The sequence below is a fragment of the Lotus japonicus genome, chromosome 1 (assembly GCF_012489685.1).
Source record: "Lotus japonicus ecotype B-129 chromosome 1, LjGifu_v1.2".
Taxonomy (NCBI): Eukaryota; Viridiplantae; Streptophyta; class Magnoliopsida; order Fabales; family Fabaceae; genus Lotus; species Lotus japonicus.
The window spans coordinates 136,292,051-136,316,877 of record NC_080041.1 but is presented as its reverse complement, the minus strand read 5'-3'; the positions used below and the strand labels follow the sequence as shown (position 1 = coordinate 136,316,877).

General features: G+C 36.3%; 3 protein-coding genes across 3 annotated transcripts; all 3 read right to left on the bottom strand.

Moving 5' to 3' along the window:
* Positions 1 to 1,420: 1,420 nt before the first annotated feature.
* Positions 1,421 to 3,150, bottom strand: LOC130731383 (hydroquinone glucosyltransferase-like). Its single transcript, XM_057583665.1, has one exon. The coding sequence runs from the start codon at positions 3,084 to 3,086 to the stop codon at positions 1,641 to 1,643; it is 1,446 nt and encodes a 481-aa protein (XP_057439648.1). The 5' UTR covers positions 3,087 to 3,150; the 3' UTR covers positions 1,421 to 1,640.
* A 3,394-nt stretch (positions 3,151 to 6,544) lies between these two features.
* On the bottom strand, positions 6,545 to 9,091 carry LOC130731382 (protein trichome birefringence-like 26). Its single transcript, XM_057583664.1, has 3 exons — positions 8,254 to 9,091; positions 7,803 to 8,086; positions 6,545 to 7,533 (listed from the first exon to the last, which is right to left on the bottom strand). Exons 1-3 carry the CDS (start codon positions 8,504 to 8,506, stop codon positions 6,784 to 6,786), a joined length of 1,287 nt encoding a protein of 428 aa, XP_057439647.1. The 5' UTR covers positions 8,507 to 9,091; the 3' UTR covers positions 6,545 to 6,783.
* Positions 9,092 to 9,659: 568 nt separating this feature from the next.
* On the bottom strand, positions 9,660 to 14,946 carry LOC130731381 (uncharacterized). Its single transcript, XM_057583663.1, has 5 exons — positions 14,139 to 14,946; positions 11,536 to 13,804; positions 11,195 to 11,255; positions 10,876 to 11,099; positions 9,660 to 10,048 (listed from the first exon to the last, which is right to left on the bottom strand). Exons 1-5 carry the CDS (start codon positions 14,251 to 14,253, stop codon positions 9,994 to 9,996), a joined length of 2,724 nt encoding a protein of 907 aa, XP_057439646.1. The 5' UTR covers positions 14,254 to 14,946; the 3' UTR covers positions 9,660 to 9,993.
* Between the last annotated feature and the right edge of the window lie 9,881 nt (positions 14,947 to 24,827).

The window sequence follows — 24,827 nt, the reverse complement described above, 5'->3', positions numbered from 1 at the left end:
CCTATCTTATTGGGTTGTATCATCTTTTGTTTATTAATGAATAATCTCTTTTTGCTCTAAATTAAAAGTAGTGGAGGGAGTACTGTTTTGTTACAGACTCCTTTCTATGACAAAAATTACTTTTTACCGATTATTAACAGACTATAGCTATATTGGTAATGCATGAGTTATGAAAAAGAACCGTAACACACTAGTGACCGGAATCATCTGTCACTTATTAGTGACCCAGTTTATCGCCTTTCCATCCTTATTTTGTGATGAATATCTAAAGGAGTGACGAGTGAATTTGTCACTATTTGTGGCACATTATAAATTATGTAACAAATCATTAACGATGAGACTTTTATTATGACTTCTATTTTGTAAAAAATTCCATCATTAATAATTTCTTTGACGGATAGTTTGTGACTGATTTTGTGGTTGCTGATTTGATTTTTTTTCATTGTGATTACAAAAACACATGAAACGAAAAATACATTCGTGCTAATACAAGCTTGATTAACTAATTCAACGATTTTTTCAAAAAAGACGCTTCAACGAATATATATCATCTTTTGCAAACTCCTTCTAAAGAGCAATGCTATATGGTAGGGACTCATCCCATTATGAAATGTAAGAATAAGTTTTTCATCCAATTAAATATCGTGTTTGATAGAAATCACGGACCGATAGCACAATGTAATAACATTTTTTTAGCCGATCACAATTGTTCCTTGTGTTTCGTCAAGTTACATGTAATTCGTAATTTTAAGCAATTTTCTCTTTTAAATTCAGGGTGTTGCTCCGGATTTCTTATAAAAATAAATAATCGGTACCTTTAAACTAAATTAGAAATAATAAAATTTATTTCGGTAATGAACCCTTTATTGTTTAGGTATATATAGCAGAGAAATCACTCAAAAATAAGTTTGCATTTCCATGAGATTTAATTAAAATATAAAACTCATGAATCTTCACGAGTTTTACATTGAACGACAAGAGGTAAAAATTAAAATATAAAACTTGTGAATAAATCAAGGGTGGGACGTTCAATTTGCACTAAGAACTTATTGTTGCAATAGCGTTAATGGAGTGGTTAGGTTCCAGCTAATATGAAAGATCAGTGGTTGAAATTAAAGTTGAAATGAAGTTACTTCTGTGAGGTCACATTTGAAATGAAGTTATATACTATATATAAATCGAGTCATGCTCTGACAAATAATTGAAATGATCTCGTTGCATTCGTTGCATTGTCTAATGTTATAAACCCACAATCACCTTGTAAGTGTCAATCACTTTTAATATACTTTATCATTGTGCTATGAATTTTATGTTCATATAGGTGGTCCACATCCTTTTGGCATCATTATCATTGCCGTATGAATCCAATCCAATTTTCATAAATAAATATACGACACAGCTTATATATGTACGTGTAGAGTTCACAATTCAAGACTTATTTCTCTTATTTTACAAAAAAAACAAAATGATAATTTAGTTGAGTGCAGCTCATAAATACAAATCTATTACAAACTACTTTACATGATTTTGATCAATTACAAAGACTAATCCTTTTTCTCTTTCGACGAGTGCTTACAGTAAGTAAGTAGTAAATGACTGATTATGAAATATGATTTACGACCCTCGAACCAGTCACTACTTTACATGGTTACCGTAACTTTGCTATTCTTACTCCACTTGAGAGCTAATTGGGAAATATGGTTACTTGAAGACCCATTTTCACCTAGAGATCTAGCACCAGCCTCCTTCATATTCTTCATCTGGTAACGAAGCTTCTTCCCTTCTTCACCTTCCATCAAACACTTGACAACACTAGCAATTTCATGCTTCTCCACCAACCCATCCTCACCAACTCTTGGTCTCAACGCCACTTTAATTTCCTGTGTTAGCAAAACAGCATTCATCTTCTGCTCAGCAAAAAGTGGCCAAGCCACCAAAGGCACCCCATAGACCACACTTTCAAGAATAGAGTTCCAACCACAATGAGTCAAGAACCCACCGGTTGAACCATGAGCTAAAACCTGTGTTTGTGGGGCCCAAGATGAAACCAAAAAACCTCTACCTTTGGTTCTCTCAACGAACCCTTTTGGTAAAAACGCAAAAGGGTCACCTTGGCTATCAGCACTGAAATAAGAAGCATTGGCAACACCATCATTTGGGCTCTTCACAACCCATAAAAACCGTTGCTCACTCATTTCCAAACCAAGAGCGAGTTCGTTGATTTGCGCGCTCGTGAGGGTCCCACCGCTTCCGAAACACACAAACAACACACTCCCGTGAGGTTGTTCGTCTAACCAACTCAAACACTCTGAACCGGGACCTGAACCGGCCTGAACCCCGTCCACTTTCACGAGTGGCCCAACCGGGTAAACCCGAGGTTTTCCCGGTTCTTCCTTTTGTAGCTCCTTGATTGCGCCCGGTTCGAGCTCCATGAAGCTGTTTTCCAAGATCCCATCGGCTTGGCTGTATCGAGTTGCGTGGTGGAGGACCCACTTGTAGGCTTCATTTTTCCGGTCCTGAACCGGGTCGAGAAGGTCTGAACCGTGGATCGGGACGGAGCCGGGGATTTTGACCGGTTCGGCGAGTTCTCTGAACTCGCAATGAACCTCCCGGTCCAAGCGAGGGAGGTAGAGGAAGAGAGAGAGCGCGGTGGCGGTGGAAGGGAAGAAGATGTAAGGGGAGGCGCCGAATTCTCTGGCGACGTCGAAGGCGTCAGTGCCGAAGAGGTCGACGAGGAGTGCGGTGGCGGAGAGGGGGCGGAAGGCGTGGCGGAGGGACGGAAGGGAGCGGAGTACGGTGAGGGAGATTCGTATTTCAATCATGGCGTTTTGCGGGAGGTCGGTGAGGTCGACGGGAGGAAGGAAAATGTGTGAAATGGAATTCGGAAGCGATTGGAGGACGGTGATTTGAGCTTTTGACGGTGGAGCTTCGGTGGGGATGATGAAGGTGACTTGGAGGTTGTGGTGGAGGATGAGTCGCTTGGCGAACTCAATCATTGGAATCAGGTGGCCCATTCCTGGTGAAGGCATCATGGCCACCATAGCACCTCTTGCTCCTCCTCCTACTAGTTTCAATTGTTCTTCCATGGCAGTGATTGTTGTTGATTAAGCTTGTTTTGGTTTGGGTTGAGGAATACAGATAAGAAAGAGAGTTATATATATATATAGAGAAAGGTGGGGGGTGGAGGTGGGGTGGGGGTTGATCATTCATTGGTAAAGAGTGGCAACGCTTGAATTTTAGTGAACCAAGGGTTTTCTATGTTATTTTATTTATTATTGATAGTATTAATGATTTGTTTGTTGATCATAATATCTTCATCTGTTCATGAAACGGTAACAGTCATTTTATGGGGTATAATTTACTTATCACTAAACCATTAAATTGTGATCATCTGTAGCCTCCACCTAGTATATGCATGCACGTGTATACTTACAAAAATTATATATTACTTAAATAACTTGAAGGCTAATGATTGTAGTGAGAATACTAGTCAAGGAAATTCTATCTTTTTTTACTACTACTACTGTTTGGCTGAAAATAGAATTGGGGTGTGAATAATATTTTTTTATGAAGACTATACAGGATTAGTATAGTATTTAATATATGTTAAATAATTGTATGTATCGTGCTTTGAGGTGGGAATAGTTTGGTTTAGTTTAGTTTAGTTTATGGGGTTGGGTGGTGGTAGCTAGTTTGTGGAATGGGGGGTTATTATTATGGGGTTGAAGATTGGATGTTCATGTGAGTCCATATTATATTGCATTGGATGGATGGATATAAATTGGTGTATTTATGGAAGATTACGTTCTTTCTTGTTCATTGTATCTAGAAGGAAAGCGACGCTGATTTTGCAATTGCAATTTATGTGGTGTCGAGAGGGTGATGTCAATTCAGACGTAAGGCTTATGCCAGCGATCGAGAAAAGAACATTCACCAATTCATTTGTTTTCTTTTCTCTCAGGACGTACACATCATACATATACTACACGTTTTTTATATCTCCCGTTTGGATGATGCTAACGAGTTTGATAGAACACTCATTTCTAATGGGTTTTTATTATGGTTACTCAGCTCTCTTGAGCTGGATCAATTAAGCTTAAGTAGATAGGTTAGTTCCAGTCATTTTATTCTATGTTTATTAATTTTTAATATTTTATAATATTTCTACAAGTGAGATTATACGATATGTAGGGTTCTCCGATTCTTATCTTAAGAAGCTATAAATTGTATTGTTTTGAGAGTAATGAGATAACAAGTAAATTGGTAAGTGTCTTATTTTATCTTTATTTTCTTAATTTCAGTTATTATCTCTCTTAGGTTTTGCTTAGTAACATTTCAAATGCGGTCGCTTGCTTAATTTTAGTGATTATTGAAGGGTTGCTACTTGTTAGTTGCTTAAATTTAAGCAGCGGTTGTATCCGTCTTTAACATGCATCTAATTAATAGCTACAAAATTACTATAAATTTCTCATATTAACTTTTAGGCTTAATAGCAATTTTGGTTCCTCACTTATCACGATTTGACAGTTCTGGTCCCTCTTAGAATTTTTTAGCATGCAACGTCTCTCACGTTTACTAATTGTTGCAGTTTTGGTTTTCCTTCAACTTCCATCCAATATTTAACAGACTTTTAATCAAAAAATCAATTAAAAAATCAGAAACCATAAAATTGTTAATCAAAAAACATAAAACAGTTATTCAAGCCTTATTTTAAATTGATTTTTCAACTTAAAACGGTTAATTATTAGATAAAAGTTGACAAAAAACTAAAACTGCAACAGTTAGTAAACGTGAGAGACTTTGTAGGCTAATAAATTCTTTGAGAGACCAGTACTGTCAAATCGTGATAAGTAAGGGACCAAAAATGCTATTAAGCCTAACTTTAAAATACTACTCCTACCTAGCTCTCTTTTTTCTGTTAACTAAATTATTTCTACAAGTGAGACTAATCTTTCACCTTAATATCAGTATACTAAATGTAAGAGACTGACGAGTAAATTATGAATAAAAATCTCAACCACTTTTCTAAAAATCTATAAATAAGTACTTTTACTTATTCATAAACTATTTTAATTTTCCATATATTTTTTAAATAAGCCAACCAAATTATTCTCGTTAGTGTTTATTAGAATATGTGTTAAATTAAATTATTTACCTAATTAATATATATTTTTTAAGATAAAATGTTATATTACAAGGTGATTAACATTATCATTTTTTAACAAATTTAGTTTTAATTAAGCATGCATCTTATTTGGGCTTGAAGTTTAAAAGTTCTGATGTAATGAGACGTCAGCTCTAATTATTGAACTCAAAAAGATTAATCTCTCTTTTTTTTTACCTTAAAATATTATAAGGTTTGAACCTAACCCATCATTTGCCCTTTTTACTTATGAGTAGTGGCCAGTGGCAATCACTATCTCTTTTTGTGATGCTGCCCCCACATTAACTTTTCGGAAAGGATAAAGAACTTTTTATAATCAATTATATCAATTGGTAGATAATTTTTTTGGGTACATAATTGGTAGATAATTTTTTTGGGTACATAATTGGTAGATAATTTACTATACCTCTTTTTTTTATATAAGATTCATTAATTAATATCTAATTTAATCAAAATACTCTTATTTAAGATCAAGTTTTATTAAAGAGAAAAAATAATTTTATTGATTAAGTAATTGTTGAGGATTGCAATAGATAAAATATAAAAAAAAGTGATAAGGGTTAGATATAATATTAAACGCGGGTATAGATGAAAGAAAAAAAATGATAAATAGTGTTAAATTTTTAAAGCAACATTCATTTTTTTTAGTAAATATGTGAAAAACTAAAACATAAAGGGGAGGGAGTATTAATTATTTAATTATTTATATTTTAAGAGATTAATTCCTAGATTCAAAAGTTGCCGAACAAATGACATGAATATTATAGAAGAAGGAATTAGAACAGAAATTAATAAAAGAAATTAATATTTTTTTATAAAAAAAAACCCAACAAAGTCATTTAGCCACTTAGGCCTATGTGTATCATTTTTGGGCCTCAGGTTAGAGATTGCTAGAATTGGCCCAGATTAGTAAGAGTATTTTGATCCATTTAAAGCCGGCTTATTGACCAAAAAAAATAGGCGGCTTATTTCCTAACGTTTGCTAAACTGCCACGTTATAATGATGAATGAATGATGCAGAGGAACTGTATCTGAAAAAAATTCCACTATGATAATGCTAAATTCAGTTGCAATGTCAACTTATATTGGGGTTGTGAAGTTCCCAGTTAGTGGCAGAGATCATAATTGGATTTGAATTTGTAAAACAAGTGAATGAAGTGATAATTATCCATTAGAAAAGGTACTTATCAACTTACTATGATAAATCATTAAGCTTTGATTGCTTTGGGAGAAAAATGATTTTTTTTTAAATAAGTTAAAAGCAAGATGTATTGGATAATTATGCATAGACATCTAAAGAAGTAGAAAACCAGTGCGAGATGTAATTGATCTTGGTGGATAAAAAAGAACCAGTAATTGAGGCCTAGAAAAAAATCGTCCACCAACCATTTTGAAGAAAAAAATGTTAGACCATATAAAGCTTGGTTTAAATCAATCATTTAAGGCTTCTGAAACATATCCGGTCATGATATGGGGGCGAGTCCACATCAAGAGGGAAACATCAGGAAACATTCTAAAGCAAATCTGAAAGAAGCTTCTGTAAATAGCTTTTGGCCTTCAGAATTGATTGAGAAAAATAAGCTGATGTAAACATGCTATTAGTGTATATGCATAAATGATCACAGCATTTGCATTAATATGTCATTCCAGGAGTCAATTGGTCCTGGCAAACACCAATGAAGACAATCATTCTGCAATTTAGCCTTCGCAAATGGATCTAACTCTCTATATGGCCCCGGATGCCCATCAGGTCTCAACAATGAGAGTGTAGTTGTGTCCAAGAGTCTCAAGTTTGAACCTAGGGACCTTTCAGCCTTGTCAAACTCTTCAATTTCAATACCTCTCATGACAGAATCTACATAACTCATTTCTACTTCACCCTCTTTGAAGGGCACTGTCCTATTGCAATATCCTCCACTGAACCAAGCCCCATTCTCAAAGTGATCTGGAGTACTGGTTCTGAAAAAAACTATTGCCTTGTGGTTAGAGTTTGTTGCCATGAAATAAAAAACAAGCTCCATTGCTTTACGGTACGCATAGTCAAATCCTAGCTCTGTTAGATTCTTTCCAGGGCAGTAATGGCAGCCAGTTACTGTGTTGTTTTCATGGTATATTGCTGTCTTGAGGAACCATTTTCCACCAGCAATCACAACATAATCAAAATTCTTGTATTGATTGTTCCAATTGTTGTCCAGAATGTCAAGATAAAGGTTTATTTCTGAGGAGGAAACTCCATTCATGTCCTCAAATATATCTGATTTGAGGAGGAAAGGGGACCATATCACTGAGAGTGTGAAGTTGTGGGAAGGGAACTTCCATATCTTTGATCTGTATTCCTCATCATGGTACACCTCATCAGCTGCTTCTACCTGCAGCACACTATCACTATTGATTAGTATTATTTCGTCTAGTACCCTATCATATCTTTGAGTCTCGGCGCAACGGAAAGATTGCTGCCATGTGACTTTACGGCCACAGATTCGAGCCATGGAATTAGCGTCTCCCTAGACTAGACCTCGCGCACAACTGAACCTATATAGCATCAGGTTTGCAAATTGACCATTTTCTCATAAACCCTAAACCAAAAGGCCAAGCATGCTGAAATTTGCAATTGGATAGCTAAAGAAACTGAGTGTACCTGTGAGAGAATACAAATTAGCGATTGGACATGGTTCCTGGAGATGGAATCACCAATGAAGGCAAATGATTTATGCCTCATAATAGCAAGAAATTTCTGAGGACTAAACTTGGGTAATTCACAGCCCCTTGGCTTCCACCTCCAGTGAAGGTACTCCAAATCAGTGCGTCCATTTCTCATGCAATTTTGATGACCTTCAATCATATGGCAGCTCTCATTTGTGTACAATGGACCAGATTGGTCCCTCACCCAATCTCCCACAAAACGATCACATTTTTCTGCATCTAAACATTTAAAAAGAAATTATCATGCACTTGACACTTCTAATTTCTTTTCATGATAAAAGTGCATGAAGGGATTGAAGGTTTAATATCCAAAACACATTTTGCAGTTAATGCATGTTTGCACATAACTATCTATTAGACCACAAACAATAGAAAATTTCTGTTACCTTTTGGAGAGGTTTGGCTGTGGTTTCCAGGAAAATCAACAGAATCATGAGGTTTCAGAGAGGGAAGAGAAAACAAGGGAGACTCTGCTACTGCATTTTGATCAAGAGGAGGAGTATTGTGCAGCAGCACAGATAACAAGGTTAACGAGCCCGTGAAGAGGAGGCGGAAAGCGAGACCCAGAAAGAGACATGACACTGCAAACTTGAGGAAGAAATGGCTGTGGTTCAAATCACACCGCATTCCACTCACCATCTCTCTGTGGTGTCACTCAGACCAAGAAAATCTCTTATGTGCTAAAAATGGAACAAAGACGTGAATGAGTATAGTAGTACTTTATCAAAACAAACCAAAGTGAGTCAAATGAATTGGAACATTTTAATATTAATAGAATTAAAGGGGTACGTGTTTCCTGCACAATCTCTCTTGTTCTGTACTGCGTGAGTAATAGCTAGTGTAGTTATGGCTCTGTTTGTATTCGGAAATTTTTATAGCATTAACTATGACATGACTCTCTGAAACTAATAGTGATAAACAAAGCTGGCAAAATGGAAGAAAAAAAAAAGAGACAGAGAGAACTTGGCAAAGAGTGAAACTTGCTGTGGTTACTTTAGTCACCTGGCAGTGCCAGAGAGATGAGATGAGAATGTGTCATTAACTCATTTTAATAAGTCCTTGCTCCTCTTTCTTCATGGATCCATGTCACGTAACATGCATCCATCTTAGAATATTTAAGTGTAAAATGGTAGTTTTGGTTTCCGTCCTTCGTAATTTTAACTACATCGTGTTTTTCAAACGAATTTCCAAACATGCGGTTAGAAGAAGACCTACATCTAGCTTTTGTGGGAAACCGCATAAGATGAACTGCAATTAACGTTAAAGGCTTACATTGTGGGGGCGGGGGGGGGGCGAAATGTTGCTTACCTTGCCTTACCTTTTAATTGAGAAAACAACAGAGTATGATGAGTTAAGATGTTAGACATGCCTCAGGATCCCTCTAGGTTCACATTTATTACATTTTCAGCTGTAATATCTTTTGCGACCACTCAATTTAATTTTGAGCTGAATAACAATATTTCTTTGTTGTAAAACAAGTTATCCACCATAAATTTGACTCTCACCATCCTCTGGTATGTGCTTTGCACAAATCAAGGATTCGAAGTGAACCCTGAGAGCTCAAGGCCAGCTCACACATCTTTTTCATCATTAATTCGTTATATCTAAAAAGGAAAAGGAAAAAGATGTGGGCAAGAGGAACCTTGATATGAGCTTTACCCTACTCACTCTGTGTTCTTCTATGTCTATCTGCTTATATATATGGTTGTGCCACACTAACAAGTTGATTTGTTCTTTTACCTAATAACCTATAATGTTCTATAGATCTCTACCATTAAATCTCTACCATTGATTTTTCAACCAACGTTAGTAATCCTTAGAAATGCATAAACTAATACAAACTGATCAAGGAATAAATTACAATTTTTTACACATCACTTCAATTTTCCTAAAACTACCTGATGCCAACCACAACTTTCTAATGCAGTTTTTTTGTAACATTAAAATAAGAAATTAACGCATTTCATGTGTAATCTGAATTCAAGCCATGCACAAAATTACTTTAACTTTGTTGTGCGATGGAAGAACTTTTTGAGTAATCTTGCAGCCATTTTCAGACTCGCTCCATGATTAGATCCCAAATAATGTTTCCCAATCTTCAGGAGGATGGAAGAAAATTCACCTTCTCAAGTAGCTGCTCTAGGCGCTTTCATGCCGAATCCATGCTTCACTTTCTCCACTCTGTAAAATTGTAAGGAAAGCAAGCCGATTACAGAATACTCTCAAAAGATTATTAAAAATTAATGGCAACATCAACAATTGAATAGCATAAAAGTTAAATACTGTGTGGAAAATGGAGTAAACAGAACAGCTGTAACTACATAGTCTTAGGTTCAGGCAATTTAAGATAAAATAAAGTATAAATATTCTGTGGTAAAGATAGATGAAATCTTCGGCCCTAGGTCTCAAACACACTTTTTGCACCATAAAGTTGTAAGAGTAAACTATGTCGTGCTAATGTTTGATTAAATAGAAATAGTACTTGACAACAGAATAAACATACATTGTATGATAAAACACCAGTAATGCAACAGGACTATCTCCCTAGAACACTTTCACCCAAATACTCCATTTCTCTCTTATTTTCTTCATTTTCACTCCAATAGTAGAGTGATGAATTAAGACAAAACATAATTAAATTCTTTCACACAAAAACGTGTTACAGAACCATGCACCCTATGTCCCATTGATAAAGCTATACTGATTTGCAAGACATACATTTCTATCTAACCTTAGAATCATCTATGCCAAGTCAAAATATTAAAAAGATACCACATGCATATGGAAAATCTCCACCTGAGCTAGGGCCAAAGACGATTGGCAACAAGCGACATGTAAATTGCTGGTAAAAGGGGATGGACATGGGTATTTCATAAATTAGTAATAACTAATTAGTAAAACCCTCTTATCTCCAATTCATAGATCATAGAAACACAAGTTCATTAAAATAAAAGAGATATAGAATTATTAGAGAATAGGAACAGAATTAAAAAGAACACAGCACTCACGTAGGTGCAAGTTTGCCTAGGCAGTCCAGCTCTTCTCCTGTGTCTTCGTCCAGGACTCTCCCAGAAATCTCAATGATATAAGATCTATCTCCATCAGAGGGCAGTCCTCTTCCAGATAGCAAATCCAAATCTTTTTGGTGAAGCTCTCTACCATTTACAAAAACACCAGTACTCCCACCAGAACATTTGTCCGGCATGGGGTGATTGAACTCTTCTATAAATGGCTGCAATAGAAATCATCTTGTTTAGTTATGATTCAACTGTGTCTATAAGCATACAACCAACTACCAACAGACTGAGCTAGAATAATGGAACTTACTGGAATTATTCCAAGACAAGGCCCACCCATGACACCCCAAAATCCAGCTCGAATATCATACCTGTGTAAAGGAAAATCCATGAGAACAATATACAAGTAATTGACATAAATTTATAATTTTTTTCAAAATTGAGGCATAACACCTGAAAAATGTTTCTGCATCTAAAACATGAAAAGGCAATTTTTTTTTCTCAGTGAACATATGGCAGATGATTGGAATTAAATTGAGCCCATTAAATACAACAAAGAGTTTATTGGTGTCCTTTGGTATATCTCAATCTAACAATAGCACATGAAAAAAATGGTATGAAAGGTTACAGTTGACTTTAAAGCATACTAACCAATAATTTCCAGGCTGGATTGGTCCAGCTAGCTTTTCAGCTTTCTTAATCGCACGGTCTGATAAGGGCTGCCCATTTACAGTAACATCAATTTTTCCACGGCCATCTGTCTGGTTAGATCGGGAGAAATCTCGGAAGCTTTTCTTGATAATGCTAGCAAAAAATGATTCACCCCCTTTGTTGGATTTGGCATGGCCGTTATCTTGGCTAGCATCTCTAGAATCCTGGGAGACTCCAGTGTTAGAATAATCATGGACATCCATCTCAGTTGCAAGCGCTGCCTCTTTCAAAGAATTTTGGCGTGATGTAATCTTGTCCAGTTTTGCCTTCTCTTGCTCTGAGCGACTACTTCGGTTGCCTTTTCCAAACCGATTTACTGCATGACTATTACTATTGTAATCAAAATACTCTTGCAGAGGTGAACCAGCAGGAGGAGATACAGAGTCTTTAGTTGGATGAAGAATGGACTTAGTAACCTCCCTTGAAGCAATCATCACTTCTGGACTATTTTCATCTTCAGAGGTACTGGGAGATGAATGGAAGTTCTGCATCTCATGGGACTTGTCAGAGTTCATAGCAACCAGTGAAAGAGGTTCTTTATCTATTGAGAGAAAATCATAGCCAGAATAATCATCAGATGAGAAGTTAGCACCACTCCTGTTCACATGACCCCGGGAATGTGACACATGGCCACTCAAAACCTCATTAGAGCTATCATCACCTCTCGGGGGAACTCTTTCCGTTTCTGAATGAGGAGAAATAACCAGCTTCTTACTGATGAGAGCAAAGCTTATTTCAGAAGAACAAGCCCCACATTGCACTTTCTGCTGATGATTTTTCCCCATAACAATTGCTTTTTTAGGCAGTTGCAGCGACTCAAAGCAAGTAGGACATGTGATGAAAGGCGAACCACCAACCACAGGACGACAACGTCGGCTGCTAGTAGCTACCATTACATTCCGAGGACGGCTTCGAACAACACCGCCAATGTCAGAGTTGAAGTCACTAGGCCATCTTGTATGTAATTGTTTTTCATGAAAATGCACAGGAGGAATGGAAGTTCTAGAATTATGAACATGTGGACCAAATGCCCCTGGCATTTCACGATGATACAACATAGGATCATTGGAGGTATCGGGAAATCTGCTGTTAATGAAAGAAGCAGGCGGCATCGGTACTGTACCCCTTCGTTTGTTGTCATAGCAATGGAAACAAGAGCAAGAAGGCGGGTGAGGCATCGCATTATGTGCATATGGTTCGTATGAATCCAGATTAGCATCAACATACCTTCCCGGAAAGTACGGATGCATGGATTGCGGGAACTGATGGGGCAGCTGATGTGGACCTCTCCTCAGCGTTTGGGATGCAAAAGGATCCCCATATTGATTCGGATTATGCACTGAAGGATGGAAGTTGGGCATAGGCATTTCATGACCACTTGTATAAAGGTATGGATCATGATGATAATTGAAATGAGGGGGACCTGCCATATGTTTATCAGTTCTGAAAAATTGCCTTGAAGTCCTGTTCAACCCATCAGAAAACCAAGGATCAGGACCACCGTAAGGATGAGGATCTGGAGGAACCACCCTTTCATCAGGAAGAACCTTTTCTTTTGGGTTTTTCACCACTTCAGAAGACTTACCGAGCTGGTCCTTTAACTCATCCAGTTTCCTTAGAAGCTCAGCTCGATCTTGCTCAAGATGCTGAACCTTGTTCGCACCATTTGTTTCTTTATTGTTCCACCACGGATCCATATAGTTGCTAGAACAACCGGAATAGCCATTTGAAGGTCCCTCGTCATGCAAATTCATGGTGGAAAATCTCACACTTTCCATATCAGCTCGTTGCTTTCTCCAAAACCTCTCCATCTCACTTGTCTCTCCATTTTGCCAATTAGAATTTCTGCCAGAGAATTTGGACCCATTTTCATGACCAATTTGAGTCTTGGCCTCCTCATGTTCTCTTCCTACTGCTTTACCCCTTCTATCACTGTCTCTGTTGATATCAACATCATTCTCAAAATCCCCATTCTCATCAGCATCTTCCAATTGATTCAGAATCCTCTCCTGTCTGTTATCTGCTTTATACATATCACTTGGATTATCATCCTTCGAGGGACCACTGCTGCTCGAGTTTGCATCAACAACACCTGAAGTATCACCAGGATCAACTAAGCCTTTCACCAATGAACCTTCTGATCTGCAAGAATCTCCTCCGACCTTACCCTCATCTGACAAGCTACCACTCACATAACCTTTATGTTTCGCTGCAAATCAAAAGGAAATGGCAACAATGATCATAAACTACAAATTACCCAACCCAAGTCCATGTTTTGTTCTTCAGTCACTATACTTTGTTACAAGCAGATCACTTTGGATTGATTGAGTAAGAAGCAATTAAAAAATTGATTGAAATGGATGAATTACATGATTGGGGAAAAAATATCTATTAATTAATAATGAATGCTACAAATGGAAATGCAATTTTTTTACTAATAATTCTTGTACCTAATAAAAATATCTTAATTTAATTCAACACACACCAAAAAATTCTGAAGCTTATCAAAAGCAACAGGAAGAAGAAGAAGAAGAAAGGGGTACCTCGAAGAACAGCACCGCAACCACCACATTGATAAACAGAGTAATCAGCGAGCTCAGGAAGGAGATTTTCACACTTGGGGCACCGCACCAACCGCACCTTAGCCGAATCCTCCATTAGCAAGTGAGAAACAGAGAGGGAACAGGGTTAATGAAACACCATCACCACTCAGAAGCAAAGAAGAAACCTCGATGGAAGCACATGATAGGAAGAAAAAGCAAAAAAGAAGAAGCGTGTCCGTCCCTCCCTCCCTCCCTAAAGTGAAACGCTTGGTTTCTCGGAAACGACAACGGTCGAAAGGGAAAGGTCGAAGGTGGAGCTGAGCTGAGCTGGGGAAGAAGAAGTCGTTAAGCAAAATGAAGAGAAAGAGACCTCTTTATTGCTTTATCTTTTTCAGCTGCTGATGCTGATGCTGATGCTGATGCTGATGCTGATGCTTTGGGTTTTGTTAGTAAATTTTCTGAGAATCCAAACGCCAAAAATGGAAATAAACAATGGGTGGTTGAGAATCACGGTGGGGACAAATTTTCCTCTTAGAAATTGGGTAGAAAAGATTAGATTAAACCCCTGAAATTGTAGTGTAGAGAAATCTCAACTTTATCCAGAGGAGAGAGAAAAGAAAAGAGTACCGTTTTGCGTTTTCCGAGGTTGTAGTACCAGGAACAAGGAGAAGGACCAAATAATTGTGTCCAAAATACCAATTTCAAACGACGTCGTTGGAGGGATTCTAATTTCTGCGTTGGGAATGGACATTAGAAGGTTGGATTGGAAGGTAAAGATTAATTAAAGTGATGTGAGGGAGTACCTTGTTGTTCTGTTCTGAGTCCTCTTTTCTTCTCTTCTCAGTTGTCAGTTCTCTCAGTATGTAACTTTCTCAATTCATTACCAACCCAATTAACTTACTCATTTTTTAAGGTCACGTCAAATTATCTCAGAGTCGGCAGTTATGAGATAAATAAAGTTGAGATTCTCGCATATTTAGTGGGTAGACATTTCTTAATAAATCAATTTTCACATACATTGTTGGGAAATTAAATCATGAACTATATACTTAAGGAGCTCAAGTTTACTAGTTGTGCATAAATGGTAATTAACTTTACTCCTTTTCATTCATTGATGATGCAACAAGTGAAATAAAAATGAGAAATCAAGGCCCATACCATGCATGTGAACATCTTATTAATGTGACATTGGACAAAAAATTCCCTTATTGAAGTCAAAATAATGCAAATGCATATTTAGGGTTGGTTACTTGTTTTATACTTTATGTTGGTACGCGTTGTTGTTTTCTTTGCTTTTGAACTTTGGTACGGACGTCATGGATTGGATTCATTGTCATGTGAATTGTGAAGAGTGAGCGTTAGAAAACACAACGAATTGTTCTTCTTTTTCATGTGACGTGGAAAGAAAGAAAGAAGCATCTCCCATCTCATGTACTTGCATTGCATTGCAGTCACACTGAAACGTGATATAGGGGGCCATTGGTTATGCCCCACATCAATGGTATAGATGGGGTCCCCACTCTTTCATCATCTCATTGCTTGCTTTTATTTATCATCACTGGCACATCTTTGACTTTTATTGAATTTTGGGATTCCACCTTCACACCACACCCACTTTACTCAAAATTAAAATCTCACGTAAATGATTAATGACAATTGACAACACAATTGTAGGGGTGTTTGGTTCAAGTTGTGTCAAAATCTAAGGATATCGTAGAGAAAAGCTAGAACTTGTAGCTTATAGTTTAGAAGTGATTTTGTGCTCTCTTGTCCATTTCATCATGTTTCCACAAATGTTAGTTCACAGCATGTTCTCTCCATTTTACCCCTCCAGTTAATAATGTCATGAATATATATTGCTTCTTATTTTCGGTTTTGCCTAGCGCTAAGTGACCCACCGTGAGTCAGTTGAATTTACACCCTTGGATTTGATATTTACAAATTTTAACGGTCCAGATGATAAGCTTTAAAATAATTCATTTCTAAAATATATTTCAATTTATTAAAACACCCTCCTTTCTCAACCCACCCCCACCTCCTCCCATGAGTTTCACGTTCTGCAATCTGCAGAGTGCAGACCCACCCTCACCACCCTGCCCTTCTCCCTCCCCACCCCCTTTTCCCTCCCTCCCCACCACCCTCCTCCGCATCCCACCCCTTCTCCTTCGGTCCTTCCCACATCCACCTCCCTGTCCCTTGCTGCCAAAACGATGCAATCTTGAGGAAGGGAAAGAAGAAATTGAAGTAGAAGAAGAGGCAAAATGCCAGATCTTGCTGTGATGATTTTAATGGATGCATGAGAAATTCAATCACAGATCTTGCGTTAAATTTCGAATGTTTCAAGGCATCTCAATACTTCAAAACTGAAACAGGAAGAGAAGTGTGGCCAAAACTGAAATTAGCTACAAAGCAAGCAAACCAAAAATCAAGCTTCAATGGGGTTTCTCCTTTCGATTTCACCTCTTTCAACATTCCAAATTCAGATCTAGGAACACAACCCCATTTCAATTTCTCACTCTTGGGGTTGGAGGAGGAGGAAAGAGCTCCAACTGAGTTAAAGAGGTGAAGTCAGATCTCGGAGCAAAACGCAACCCTATTTCAGTTTCTTACTCTCTCGTTCTTTGTCTTCAACCTTCAAACTTTTTCAAACCCAGAAATTACTACCCCAAAATACCCATCATCATCGTTTTTTTCTTCTTCACCCAGAAAAAGCAAGCAGAAATGGCAGCAAAGAAAAGACAGAGGGAAGATGAAGATGGTCATGGAGAAACTTTGAATTATTGGGTTGTTTTCCTCAATGACATGAGTGAATTGCTGGGGTGGGTGGAGTGGAAAGGTTGAGAGAGAAAAGGAGAAGAAAGGAAGTAGAAAAGAAAAAATGGGCATTTTTGTAATTTAGGTAGGAAATAGTAACTGAACTAGGCGCCGCCCTTATTTTCTGATCAATGTTTTAGAGGAAGACAAAGTCTCATTGAAGATTTGCTGAATTAATCCAAGTATTACACCTCGAGCAAACTAATTGGTTCTTTTAATAAAATATAAGCGGATATTTCATTTTTTTCTAAATCGTAGTTAGTGTCAATATGTATACATGATATGATGCATCATCACTTATATGTTCATCTCAATTTCAAAGGTTGCTTCTTCCATGAAAGAAATCAATTTTTTATAATGTTTAGCTGCTGAAATAAACTAACCTACTTCAATAACAAGCATGCTTGTTTAAGAATATATATTATTTTTCAGTGGAGAAAGTTCAAATGCTCTAGCCAAATGTAACATACTATGGAGCCATGGAGGTGGAATTTTTTTTGGCCTACGCTATAAAAGTGGATTAAAATGCAAATTCAGCTCATGATGTTGGGCCCAAATATACTACCCAAGATTAATATAAATACCAAGGTCATCGATAGCAATACAAAGAAGACATAACACAAAGTGTAGCCAAAAGTATTTTTTGTGTGATCCCCTTTTTTTTATAAGCCATGATAAATATATATTGAATAGAAGTACAATGAGTACTCCAATCCAATACAAAGAAAAAGAAATACAAGAAAAAGAATACAAAAACCGTAGGAAAAGAAACAGCAACAGAGCCCGTAGAGCAAGAAAAATTTGAGTAATGTATAAAACCTAAACCCTAGGGATAATTTGAATAAAAAAAGGAAAAATATATCTTCGCCCTCATGTCACCGCATCCAATAGAGATATATGAATATTGTGAAAGAAAAAGAAAACAGATGTAAATAAAAAAAGTTGGTTAAAATGAAATACATTGAAGATTAATGAGATGAAATGAATAAAACTTGAAAAAGAAAAAAAAACGTATGGATAGATATACCTAATAGTTTGCTTACTAGGAGAGATACAACTCCTAGAAGATAAGAAAAGTGTTTCTAGTACATGAATATTTTAGTGATATCTAATTGATGTATGATTTAGCAGCGGTTTAAATCGCCACTATATTTGTCTTGGTTAAAACGGTCACTAAATGAGTATGTACACGTATAATCACTCTTTTTGGTAAGATAAAAGACGTAAAAAAACATGAAACATGAGAACAATCTCCTGAAAAATAATATAAAAAAAGTGAAAAGCACAATAATAATCTTAATTGCTCAAATATATATTATTATCTCTTTATTATATAATTTCAAATGTGAACAAAAGTCTCAACCACAACATATAGAGATTTTAGGGTAAGCAATATTTGAAGAATGAAGGCAACAAAGATTCTCATCAGCTTGTTCCATTGATGAGTGTCTACATTAATACGCAATTCGATCCATCATAAAACAAGCTTTCATTTTCTTGTGCTTCTTTTTCATCCTTTGACGAATCTTCATCTTCCGAATCCTCATGAAAAATTCATTCAAGCTACTTACCACGGAAGAACCTTTGGTGACACTTGTTTTGGGTGAGCTTGCTTCCTCTGGATCATAAAATTGGGTGGTGGTGATGATCTTGGGATTGGGCTTTGAACCATCATGAAGATGAGGCCACACCATCATATGCCTCTCAATTGTATAAGCAAGTGAGACCAATTCATGTGCATCATATAAGGGGGTTCCACAGTCCCACATAGGAATTTCTCCTCCTGCTTCTCCCCCATCATTCCCAAACTCCTTACAAGATGCTTTCATTGGTCTCTGGGAGGCTTCACCTCACAGAGTAACCTGCATCTACCGGGTCTCTTTTAAATGCCAACATTTTCTTGGCAACTTTCATAATTTGGAATTAAAGCTTCTCTTGGCAACAAAATAAACCACCCTGCTTATTTGGAAAATTTTAAATAATATTATGAATATGAAACACTCATCATAGATAATACATTATGGTGAGGATTTATGAACAAATAAACAGATTACGCGTGTATTTAATTTCACTTCTAGAGTTTCAAAAAAAAAATTCATTTCTAGAAACTACATAAGATAAAAAAAAAATCATGCCAAAATTATATATGTATATCACTGTGTAGCTATTAAGAATGAACAAAATTATCAACCAGTATGTTTGTTGAAACAAATTTGGCTATTCATTAATAATCATATCAAATTAGCATTGATTTTAAGAATCTAATTAATTTCCTTAAATTGCATTCATATGTTTTTTAAAGTTTTACTTATAATGATTTCATTGGCATAAATCTTAGGCCAACGGATTAATTATTATAAAACTGCTATATGCGAGTTTTCATGTAAGGCAGTGTATCATGGTGTAATAGGAAAAGGTCAAAATGAGACAAATACGAGTAAATGTAATGAAAATATGCTATGTTTAATGTGTTAAGATATGCATTTAAAAAAAAAAGTGTAAAGGTATGGTGAGCCTAATTTTTCCCGGCGTGAACATTTGTGATCTTAGAGTTGGCTTTGCTTAATTTTTTTTTTTTTGTACAGTTTCGAAGAAAAAGAAAAAACTAAGGTCTCACAGAGGAGACGTCCATGGCATCCGTCAACATCCATCAAGAGGGTTATCAATCACAACAAAAGCCTCGTCTTGACCCGCACCATGCTTCGTCAAGAAGTCCGCACATGCATTACCCTCTCTCAGGGTATGATTCAAAACAACGTGCCAAGATCGACTCATCAAATCCTTGATGTCCCACACCAGAGAAGCATAAGCATGTCTCAAAGTAGGTATAAACCTCACAAGGTTAACTGCATCCAAGGAATCAGATCGGTACTCCACCACGCGAGCACCCCGATTCCAGGCCAAGGACAAACCATGAAAAATGGCCAAAAGCTCCATATGAAGAATGTGACAATCATCCCGAAAGCCATTTCCCAAGATTACTCCGGAGACACCCACCATATCCACCTATCCTCGGAGCTTTGCTTAACTTGACTCCACCCTAATTAATCAATATCATTATTTATAAATTGTTCCTGAATGAATAAACCTAAGACCTTGTTGATTGAGCAAAGAAATTTAAAAGTATTATTCAAGTAAAAAAGTGAACATAGATTATGCATTGTAGGCTCCTCCTTATATATTTGGTGAGCCAAAAACCTAGTTATAAGTACAAATTGAATCACTTAAAAAAAAAGTACATATTGAATCTAAATGACTTACTAAGTTGACTATGTTATATGAGCAAGAGAGAAAATCAAGCGGAATAATAACTAAATCCATTGAGTAGCCTTGAGTATCAAAGGGAATGTTACCATTTCATTAAACTTTCTACTGTTCAAAAAAAAAAGGAGACAAATAACAAGAAAATAGACATAAAAAATAAATGTGAATATATCGAATTATTTCTTGGTGAACTCTAGCAATCAAATTACGGAGGAACATGAGGTTTTATGTCAAGAATTCACTACTGCCTTTGTTCCTTGTTAACTATCCATTTTGAAAAAAAAATTGTTCTTATATCTGTCCACTTAGCATTTCAAATGAGCATTAAAGGATATTTTTCCTAATAGTGCCCTTGTTGGAGCAAAAAATTAGAAAAGATAAAACACATTTTAGAGGGTAAAATAGGAAAACAAATAATAATTATCTTAAAATTAAGAAAATTAATTGCATTTCTTAATAAGCACGTGAAAAAACCACCGGGTCAACTGTGACAGCCAAATCTAAAAGTTTGAAAATTCCCAAACCCTAGAGGAGCCTCTCTCTTATCTTTCTCTCTCATCTTTCTTCTTCATTGTTGGTCAAAGGAAAATGATTTCTTTAAAAAAGGATAAGGTATTTTGGATAACTTATTGTAACGCCCCAATTTCTCAACTGAGGAATCACATTAGTAACCTGACAAGTATAAGGACTATCTTGCAATCCTAAACACAAGGGTACTTTTTTTTTAAGGACTAAACACATTGTCGCTAAAGCGAATACACCTGTCACTTGTTTAATAAACACTTCAACCATAGGTTTGGAACATAACCTAACCTTAATTAAACAACCCATTCCCGACGTACAGTAATAGTCATTTACAATATCATAAGCAGGGTTCAAAATAAGTACGCATACTTAGACAGTGGCGAAAATAAGGTTTTAATAACAGAGTTTTCAGAAGATGAAGAAGACTCAAAGCATAACCTACTAAGAGAAAACTAAACAACTTCTTCCGTCTCTACTCTTCCGCTTACTATCTCTCCTCCATCTCGTACATGGCTAAGCATCGCCAGAAGACTCTTCACCGCCTAATAGCGTTAAGCGCCCAAACAACAAGTAACAAACAGAAAGGGTTAACTCCATGCAAATACTTCACATAAAAAGAGAAAAGCATGCTTTTGCAATTTAATTACAAAACATGGTAATTAAACTCACAGTTTAATTCAACAACATAGGATCAGATGTTAGTTCCCTATAATGCAACTATATGCCGCTACAAAAATGGATCGATCAATAACGTCTCGCAAGACGGGACAATGATAGGACACACCTCCTCATCGCCACTTATAGCGTCATACATGACGGGACAATCATAGGACACACCTCCTGATCGCCACTTAACGTCACACAAGACAGGACAATTATAGGACACACCTCCTGATCGCCACTTAAACGTCACACAAGACGGGACAATCATAGGACACACCTCCTGATTGCCACTGAACTTAAGCCCTATATGCCAAGTCAGTAAATATTCCCGAACCAAGGGTCAAGTCAGAATAACCACATGTTATTCATAATTTCAACAAGCATACTACATCAGATCGATAACAACATAGAAAGCAGTAATGACAGAAACCAGTAAACGGCCGAAGCCTCTCAGAAAACGGAGACGCACGTCTCAATAAGTTCACTCGGCCGAAGCCTCCAGAAAACATTTTCCCAGTTCAGCACAATAATCATAATCAAATGTCAATCAATATAAACATCTTCATCTCAAACGCAGGCAGTGCGATTAAAGCAGACAAGACTCAAAGACACTCTATACTGAGTTACCCTTACCTTAGAAAATTAATTGCTTCCGAAAATGCTAAGCTTCAAGATCCTAGCTTCTGCTCCCCAAAACTTCAAGAATGTCCTCACACTCAAGACAAACACTCAAGAATTTTCACTAAAACTAACTCAATACAATATATTGTGATTTATGTGAGTGCTAAAGCTTCTCTGTAACCTCTCAGTGTTTTCTTCATATGCAAAGTTATTTGATTGCTTCCATATATATAGGCCTCGAGTCCAAAGCTTAAGTGTGAAGCAATTGAGCCAATGGGTGCCACGTCCCACATGCAGCAAGCAAGAGCTGGAAGGATATTAATATATATCATGCAACAAAGCATGAGGTGCCATGTTAGAAACATGCAAATAAGCAGGATCTGTCCAGTTTCTTTTTCTTAATTAGAGGTTTATGAGAGGGTGAACGGTTGTCCTTGGTCTAGGTGTCGAGTAGTCATGGGTTGTAGTGTGTGTTGTGTCAAGATTTGAGTGGGGAGTTGGGCACGTGGTACTCCCCCAAAGGCCACGAGAATTCTGACAAAAGAATGGTAAATGAATACTAAAACAAAGTTGGAATCAGAATGGTTAGACTTATAGGATAAAGTAAAGTGTTAGTTTTAACCGGATAGTGTAGGATTTAACTCATAGAGCTATAGAAAAAAAATATTAGGAAGATGAATCATTATCCTAAAAATTATTAGGGACTCTATGATATAAATTAAGATCACTTTTAGCAAATTTAAGTGATCAAGTGTAGAAGTGTTAATAAGTATATAAAAATATATATATTAAACTTTCCTGGCAAAATTACTTACGTGATTCTTCTCTTCTCTCTTTTTATTAGCTTTGTCACTTACGTGACTATATATATTTTTCTTCTAAACTTTCAATTTTTCTTTTCTTTTCTTTATCTGTTTAGAAAATGATATTATTAATAATAATACACTCATTTATATAAACACACAAGGTACAATTAACATGTCAACTTCAGTTTAATAGTGCTTATCGCTATTAAACCGATAAATAATTAGTTAATTAATCGCATAAATTATCTGGGGCTTACACTTATTGTGGCTATACTCTAGTTTTGATATTATATTTTCTTATGCAATTTGACTTAGAAGTTGAATGTTGAGATACGATATAATTAGCATTTTTTTTTGTACAAAATGGTTTTTTCCCAAAATGGCATTCATTTTCCATTTTCAACCGGTAAGATGCATAATTGATAATACATTCACTAATGCTAAGAAAGTCTCTTTGGTGAACGAGTAATAGTTTTAGATTTTCCTCCCTCATGAGAAACATTGGTATATGCCCTTTGTAATTACAGCTGTATTTTGAGGGTGCACAGACCCTGAAACGTCCTTTTTTCGTATAAGTTACTATCTTTCCTTATAAAGTGATTTGTTTTTCTTAACTTTTTCCCCTATCGTGCTAAGATCATTGATTATTGTATTGCTTCATCCACTGCTGATACAACAATCATCACAAGGGATGCGATCATCAAAGTTTTGTTTGCATCCAGCCGGAGATACACCATCATCTTGTCTACTTTTTGATGCCATTGTTAGTCACTGTGTTCCTGTCATTGTCAGTGGCCAGATTGAACTCCCATACCATTTGAGGATGAGATTGACTACTCCCAGTTCTCGTTGTTCTTCTCTTTCAAAGAGGCATTACAGCCTTGCTACATGATTGACCAGTTTCGTAAATTTCCAGAGGCATTACATCTTGTTCTTCTCGAAAAAAATGATTTTTGGTGCTTCATTCATTGATCTTGTACATCCGCTCTCGTCAGTTACTGTGACAATTATTGAATGGGAAGAATGATATATCCTCTTATCCCATCATTTTAAATAGAGAATTTTATAAAAGTTGTAATTTGTGATTTGTTTTGGTCTCTAGTCTCTGATTTGGTTGAGACACCTTAATTCATGAGCATGATGTTCATGAACATTCTTTGTGCCAATGGAGATCCAGTGATAACCTGCTTCTTCCTACTGTGCGATTGTTCTTTCTCTTCTTTGTCTTTTTGGATGCATAAGGTCTTTCTAGATGGGCAAATGAAGATATACTCTCGGGATGAGGCAGATATGAGAGAAAAGGTTTTCGATTTTCAGTTTTTTCATTATCCGTTTCACCCAATTTGATTTGTACACCTTCATGAATGCTATTGAACTAAATCATAAAATTCATTTGAATGTATTTACTTTTTCTCCGTTTCCGGGTTGTTTTTTGGTTTCTCTGTTCTTCATTTTTAGACGTCTCCTAGTGCAAGTTAAAGAAGGTTAGGACATATGTGATATATCCTCACCCTTTTTCGGTAAATATTTAAAGTAGTCTCTAAAAAGTGAATAATATAAAATTTTATATTAGTGAAAAATATAATAAAAGTTGTTGACAAGTCTCATATTAACTAGAGATTTTATGAAAAATATAATAAATTTTGTTGAGAAGTCTCACATTAACTTGAGATTTGACGAAGATAAGATAATCTTTATTTAAAATGCGTATGTGGTGAACAATGTTGTTTCCTATTTATAATGTTGTGTTGTTAGTTAACTTCTGAGTGTTGATATAACCCGTTTTGGGTGCTTATAAAAAAATCACTCCTTTTGAACGTATAGCGTCGAGTGTGGAAGAATAATAAAACAAAGGAAATTTATCTTGGTAAGCAAGTAACTTGTTATTACTTTTTAGTCCATCCTTAATCATAGGGTCATAGTAGAGTTATTTCTTAATTTAGCTTTTAGCTTTGTTGGATGGTGGATGTGATTCGACTTTGATTTTATTTTTTTT